This window comes from Centruroides sculpturatus, unplaced genomic scaffold, assembly GCF_000671375.1.
Source record: "Centruroides sculpturatus isolate CEXI.00-Female unplaced genomic scaffold, Cexi_2.0 scaffold772, whole genome shotgun sequence".
Classification (NCBI taxonomy): domain Eukaryota; kingdom Metazoa; phylum Arthropoda; class Arachnida; order Scorpiones; family Buthidae; genus Centruroides; species Centruroides sculpturatus.
In genome coordinates, this window is record NW_019384993.1 from 54,778 (window position 1) to 62,913 (window position 8,136).

The 8,136-nt window shown below is 32.2% G+C and overlaps 1 protein-coding gene across 1 annotated transcript; it reads left to right on the top strand.

The window, feature by feature from the left end:
* The first annotated feature begins 2,550 nt into the window (after positions 1-2,550).
* Positions 2,551-3,159, top strand: LOC111633047 (histidine-rich glycoprotein-like). The gene has a single exon (XM_023377575.1). It carries the CDS (start codon positions 2,551-2,553, stop codon positions 3,157-3,159), a length of 609 nt encoding a protein of 202 aa, XP_023233343.1.
* Positions 3,160-8,136: the final 4,977 nt, after the last annotated feature.

Below are 8,136 nucleotides of genomic sequence, written 5' to 3' on the forward strand. Positions count from 1 at the left end.
TTGCAATTTTTAAATTAAACTTAAAATATACGTTATGTACAGTACTTCAAATTAGTAGTGTCTTTCTCTGTACATTAATCTCTTCCTGTTAGCAATAAAATCACGCCGTTCATCTAACTATTTTTCAGAGGTAAAATACAAAAGTAAGAACGCATTAACGAGTGACATGACAAATGTTTAATATGCTGTCTTTTATATTTTTATACAAGCTGAAATCGCAAAATAGCATGAGCAACTATACATATGAGTGCATATGGTTCTAATGCTGACTTTGAGTCCTGCTATATTTGTAATGTGTTCATCAAACACAATAATCCTGAAATGGCTCTAAAGGCAAAAATCAAATGAGTTCAGGTCTGATAAACAAGCTGGCCATGTTCGAAAAAATGGCTGCTGATTATTCCGTCAATTCCAATATATTTGCAAAATAATTAATCGTTTAACTAGTCTTTGTGATATTAAAAAGACTGCTCTTTTGAAACTTACAAGGTGTTTTAAGACTACATCTACAGAGGCTCTTATGGTGTTGGCGGAAAAGCGCCTCTTGAATTAATAATAGAAGAAAGAGCTCAGAGGTATTGGCTAAAGAAAGGCGGAGAGGATAACAGGATCGATATTCCAATTGATCTAAATAATTATGAACGAGATATCTCAGTAAAGGAACTGCCTCACCCAGCTGAAAGTGTAGGGGTAAGGCTGCTGGCTAATGACCTAATTAAGACTGATATATATATGGACGGTTCTAGGTCTGATTCAGGCACTGGGGCCGCTTTCGTAGTTTATGAGCAAAACTAGCAGACCTCGCCACGCATTGTTGTGGCTCAAAATGTATCTATTATAAATGTATAACACTTCCCCAGGGGGGAAAATTTTTTGAAAAATCCCTTCTTAGTGTACAATCTGTTGATGTACCCTATTAAAACAGAATCAAAAACGCAAAAACCCGCATCTAAAATAGTATAATAGAAGTGAAGTTCTTCACAGTAAGCCTCAATCCTGTCCCTCTCCCCCGGGGGGAATATCGAAAAATCCCTTCTTAGTGTACATTCTGTTGACGTACTCTATTAAAACGCAATCAAAAACTCAAAAATTCGCATCTAAAATAGTATAAATAGAAGCAGAGTTCTTTACGGTAAGCTTCCCCGTAAGGCTTACCGTAAAGAAATGTCCATCCCCCATGTTTAACGAAATAATATACAGCCTATGTCCATCCTGAAGTTCCATTCTAAATATTGGTGAAAAAATTTTTGAAATGGGATGAGTAGTTTCGGAGATTACCTGCTGCATACAAACTAACATACATACAAACATTACCTTTTATAATATTAGTATAGATGAAGAAATTCATAGTGACAAATTTACATTGGAAGCATATTGCTCCAATTTTCAAGCCGAGTTATTGGCCATAGACAAAGCTGTTAAATGGTGTATAAAACATGAACGGAAAGAAGGTGTCTGTATTAATACAGATAGTCGCAGTGCTCTTCAGGCCCTGACTAACCATAAATGTAAACATCAGCAGGTCTTTAGTATTCAGACAAAACTCAGAGAACATGGTCTAATAGAGAAGTTTTATTTTAAATGGGTCAGAGCGCATGTCGGTATATATGGGAATGAACGAGCCGATTTTCTGGCCAAAGAAGCTGCCACTGGTAATGAAAAAGTGTTTAACACAATTCCACAGTCCTGGGGAAAGGGGGCATTAAAAAGTACAATGATAGAAAAATGGCAACAGATTTGGACAAATAGTATAAAAGGGAGGAAAACCTTCGACTTTCTCCCAAATATTGATGAAAGACTCTCCCATCTTAAGTGGTTTGGGAGAGAGCGTGAACTTATGATTTGTCTTTCGGGACACGATGGTCTCGGAGAATATAGGAGCAGATTTCATTTGGATGAACAAAATTAATGTGTATGTGGAGAGGAGATGGAGACTTTGTACCATCTCATTTATGATTGCTTGGAATGGACATCTGAAAGACATTATCTCTCATTGCTTGTATTGGAAAAAGGGTTACGCTAGCACTGTAGTGTGTACCAATTAATCAGAAACAAAAAAACGTATAGGCAGCTCGTTACCTTTTTTCAAGAAGATCATACAGAGAAAAGTAACTCGGGTTAAATTGTAATTATTTTTCCTGAGCAAGTTGCTCAGTGGGTTTTTTTTCTTTTTTTCTTTTATTATATTTATTTTATTTTATTATTATTTATTTTTTTACTTTTATTTTTTTTATTATGTTATGTATAATCGTATTTATAATATAAGTTACTGTAGAGAATATTGTATCTAAGCCCCGTTATGCGAAAGCGGTGCGGGGAAAGACTGATCCCCATTAGGAGATATTATGATTCCCATCAAATGTATGTATACGTGTACGTTTGTAAATATACTGTTTAAACAGTATAAAGGATTGTGATTTGTAAACTATTAAATAATAATAATAAATGTAAAAAAATGATCTTGAAAAAAGACTTAGTAACATCGATCCATTAGGGGACTTGAAAACTCAGATTGAAAATCTAGAAAAGAATCTGTTGTCTCTTTGGAGCATGGTTTCTGACATGAATAAAAACGTTAAACATGATCTGCATCAGCTGCATCTTTTTCAGATGGAAGTAAATGATAAATTGAAGAATTTTCTCGGAATGCCACTAAAGAATGAAGGAAAAGATATGCATCATATGAATGAAGATGGTCTTGAACATTCTGATCATTCAAAGTCCTATCACGGCTCTTTTCATGATTGTCATTGTGACGATCATCATCACGGAGGTCACCATGACGATCATCACCACGACCATCATGGAGGTCATTACGACGACCATCATGGTTATCATAGACCTCATCATTATGGATCCGATGTACATAGTCGTGAAGATCATCATGACAGTCACGAAGATCACCATGATGATAGCCATCATCACAATGATAGTTCTCACGAACACGACGACTCTCACAAAGGACACGACTATCATGGTGACCACCATCACGGGCATGACGATCATAGTGACCACCACCAAGGACATGACGATCATAGTGACCACCATCAAGAGCATGACAATCATAGCGACCACCATCAAGGGCATGACGATCATAGCTCTCACAGTAGTCACGATAATTCTCATCACCATCATTCTGACCATCACGATCACGATTAAAAATGGTTATTATGTACACAAGTTATGTATAATCAATTGGAATATTTTGATACTACCAGTATCAATCTCTTAGACTTTAGAAAATTAGAATAGATTGTTGATTTTTTATTTTTGAAAATAAATTGTTAGTTTTTTATTGTTAGAAATAGATTGTTCGTTTTTCGTTGTATATTTATACCAATTATTGTATTGTTTGTCAGTAAAATGAAAAGAGCTACTAAACTAACTTTAGTTTTCTAAAAGTAATGCACAAATCAAGGTTATGAATTTGGTAAGATTTTTTTTGGTAATTAATAATTTATCAAAACAATCAAGAAAAAATCAGAAAAGTAAAAGTGATTAGTTGCTCATGAGTCTGTTATTTTCCTTTGATTACGTAAAGTTTCCTGAACTTTATTTATTCCTGCAATTGTTTTATCTTGTTCTTTATTTAATACGAACAACTATTAATAGAAAAAAAATTCCATTTAGTAATAATTGTTTTTTCTAACTTAATGTTTAGAAAATGAATTTAATTTAATATTTCTACAATAAACTGATTACATTTTGAATTTTATTATCATTGATTTTTATTTTCAAAAAAATTGTTAAAAAACATTTAATACAAATTAATTTAATCAAAATATGAAGAGAAGACAATAAAAATATTATTTGTTAAAATGAGTTATTCGAAATAATCTGAAAAGATTTCAATGTCTGTAATTATGAACAAATGTTAACTGCACCTGTCATTTCTTATAGAAGTTATAACTACAGTATATTTTTTATACAGGAACCAGATACTGTGAAATATCTCGAGAAATACGCATTGTATGAAAAAAGTGTTTAAAACAAACCCTCAGTATTTTGGAGGGGGCAGTTGAACCATACAGAATTTAACCAATTTCAGCATTATAACTATAAAAATTAGGAAACATATGTGTCCAAATAGTTATAGATTTCTGCAAACCTAGAGATACTAAAAAAAATTTCTCCTTAAATAACTATAACCATAACAATAATGAAGATAAATTTAATAATATACAGTCGACCCCCCTATAATTACGGTCCCTATAATTACGATTCCTATAAAACTGCGAAAAATTGTGACGGTAACCGTAAAAAAATAAAAAAAACTCCTATAATTACGTAAAACGTCATCGGACAGCCGAAATACTTTCCCGCCGTCCGTAGTGCCACGCTACAGAGAGATTTCTATCCTCTGAACAGTATTATATAAATTATATATAAATTAGGTACTGTACATATAATTATATATTAATTATATATAAATTAGGTACTGTATATATAATTATATATTAACTTAATTTATTGTAACTTTATTATAATTAAATATATGCTTTCTGCCACCTGGCAACACGCTACGGAGATTTTAGGCTAGTAAGTTCAGTTTATTATCATCTGTACAGTATGTAAATTAGGTACCGTAAGTCTAATACAGCACTAATTTTATACATTTCTTGTGAAAGAAACACTTCTTATTCAACGGCCATAAAAATTATTTATATTAATGATGTCTCCAAAGGTNAAGGTTTTATTAAATATAGAGAACGGCTTTAATTTAGACCTTAAATTAAACCAAACTATTTCTTGCTCATGAATTATTATTATAACTCTTTCCTTCCAAATAGTGATTAGGTTAAAGCAGTGGTGATATTCAGCGGGTTCGCACAGGTTCGGCCGAATCCGTTGTTAACATTTTCAAAGTTTTCCGAACCTTGTTAAACACATGTAACATTTCTCAATGGTTTTGATTCTTTTAAAAAATATATTAAAATATATGTATTATACTCTGTAACACTACTAAACTAGAGCCTTCCGGTGCACCATTTGGGCGAAAAAAAAACTGTTAAGGAGAAATTTTCTGTTAGCGAACCCTTTGTTAAATATTTCGAATATCACCACTGGGTTAAAGTAATAACATGTTCACTACTTTCAGGTATTTTCCCTATCAACACAGGACACATTTGTCACTTTTATTTCAAAAAGGCAGATAGAACTTACTTTCATAAAAAAATGTATCCAATTTTGAGGAACATCTGGACGTCTAATTCATTAGTACGTCCTGTCAGCTGATACAAACATCAAAATTCTATTGGAAGAAACTTACGGTTAATATGGGCGATTTCCTACGATTCGAGGCCGTTTTCGGTTGTTTCGAGTTCGCCTTCTTCGCAGTTTTATTTTGTGTTCGAAGCAAAGCATCGTCAACCACTCCTTCTCCTCCTCAAGCTGACAACGACCGAACTTCGCCACTTTTTACTATCACAGAAAAAGATCGACGAAAGATTCTCAGTCCTTTCAACCGAAACTTCCAACCAAGGTACAGAAACTTCATTCCTCAACAAATATCGCTTACAAAGTTTCACAGAGGGAAAAAATCCTCTTTAAATATTATAAAAGTTCATTTTCGTATATAAATAATTCATTTATTTCAACTAATTGAAAAACATGTTGTTAAAAAGTGTAATATGAATTTTAAAATAAAATATACTCAAACTGAATAATTGATTATATTTCGATTATTTTCTGAACATGTTTTATTTGAATTTGCTTTGTGTGTGAGGAGAATTGAATATTTACAAAAATTATTGTATAGTTTGAAAATTAAAATCAGACTTATCACGAGGAAAGTTAAAAGTTGAAAAAGTAAATTTTGTTTGTATGAAAGTGAAGGTGAAATGAAGGTTTTCAATTCGATACGATATTTGTTTTCGGATTAGAAATTGTCAATACAATCAAGAAAAAACAACAAAGTGAAAGTAATTAACATGCAATTAATTCTTGTCGATACTCTCGACGCATACCAATTTGACCCACTAGAGGGACCTACCCAATAACCAAACAAAAGGTTTTATGACCCTTTGTCTTAACCTGTTCCTTTGTTAGAACTACTGTCTGTCGACACGTGCGGACGCTCGTCCTACTGCTATGTAAAGACTTTTGTACATTAATTCACAGATTAAAGGAAGATACCTTAACCAGTTTAATATGTTTTCATCTGAGTGTCTCTCCACTGATTCTGAATTAACCACAATTCTTTATCAGTTTCTTATTTTTTATTAATTCTAGTAATTGCCTTGTCTTAATTTATTGCCAATTGTCATTTAAAATTCTACTTTGTTTAATACAAAAAATCAATGAATAGTAAAGGAAATTTCTTGTCACTAAGAATTATTTTTCTAAATTGCTGGGTAAAAAATAAATTTATGTAATAGTTTCCAAAATGAACTAATTGAATTTTGAGCTATACATTTTTGTTTGCAATAAATTTATTTAAAATATATAAAATAAATTCAATTAAAATATGATAAAGAGAAGATAAAAATTTAATTAATTAATTGTCTTTTCTCCAGAAAGTTATTTTATATCTATAAAAATAATGTCAAAACGTGGCAAAGTAATTTGAGTATTAAGAAATGTTAGTTGCGTTTGAGTCTACTTAAAAAAAAGTTTTTACTATTACATATGTATACATTATATCCTTGTACATATACAGTATTTATTTAGTTGTTCGCTACTGTCGTGTGTATGTATATATAAGCAATATAGTTATAACTTGTTCATTGTATAGTCATATATATATGAATAAATACAAACATTATTTTCTAAATTTCATGTGGGTTCGACCAGGATTTCATTGAGGAATATCATCAGATGAAAAAGAACGAGGCACGACATCTTCAAATGAGACAAAGAATAGTCAATAAAATGAAAAAATGATCACTTTTCTCTGAGGAATACATTCTGTCGATTAAATAAAGCAACGCAATAAATGGGCAATCTGCCATAGGAATGAATACCTTTCGGAATTACTTTTATGGAAAAGTGAAAACTAATTACATATTTCATAGGAAAAAAAACCGGAAAACTTTCCATGGACATTTCCATTGCTTAGACGCACAAGCCTCCAACCTGTGCATGCCTGTGTTCAATTATTTTATTTCCAGGGCCGTCTGCCCGTTTGTGCTTGCATTATTACACACACTGGTGTAAATATTAATATTTGGATGTATTTTATGACGTTAAAATTAGATCATTTATGAATAATCCCACATACTTTTTCTAAACATTCTAATATTTCTTTAATTGTAACGAAAACAATTATAAGCAACGTAAAAACAAAATGACGTTAATTCAGTCTATATCTTAACGACCTGATTTCGTCGTGTTCCTGCTAGTGTATTCATCTATTGATAGATCTATTGCTGAGTGTTTTGTCTCCATTTGAAGTTTAAATTTGCACTTATTCCTTTGAGAATCGTTTCTACCAAAAATTATTTTTTAAATATTTTATTTTGATTAATATTTCGAATTACCCAACTTCACTGCCTGCACCTGACGTTCTTCTCCAATACAGAGGACTTTGCAAACGTTTTCGAACCTAATGTGCTTCTTCTTCAGGCGCTATGGAATTCCCTATATGAATTCGAATTTCCAGTCTAGAATTAACCGTTGTTTTGAAAAATCTTTCTGGAACGTTGTCACGTGTGACCGATGGCGTCATTGTAGACTTGCGCATTATCCGTATGTTGTTACTTTAGAGTTTTATTGAGAAAGGCTTCCCATGCTGTTGATATCTTCATTTCTTGTTTGAAGTTAATGCAGTGCTTATTCCTGAAAGTGTTAAGGCAAATGTATAAGGCCACTAGCCATTTGAGGTGTTGTGTGCGGAACGTGGTGTGAATAATTCTGGCTAGAGGGAATAGCGGTACTATTTCTGGGTCAGAAAAATATACCGATAAGGCGGTGTTGTTTCTATGATGTTGGGTGTCAGTGTTGCCGTTCCTAGTACATTTGTACTTTTCTGGTACATTTTGCCCTTTCCAGTAAATTGAAAGTACATTTAGATTTTTAGTACATTTTCAGTACATTATAATATTTCAAGTACCATTTACGGTACAAAATAATATTTCACGCCTTAACGAAAAAATGAGAAATTAGTTTAATAAAGTCTCATTAGTGTCACTGCTTGCT

Coding starts and splice junctions, on each gene's coding strand:
- LOC111633047 (XM_023377575.1), top strand. CDS start 2,551: ATGGTTTCTGACATGAATAAAAACGTTAAACATGATCTGCATCAGCTG.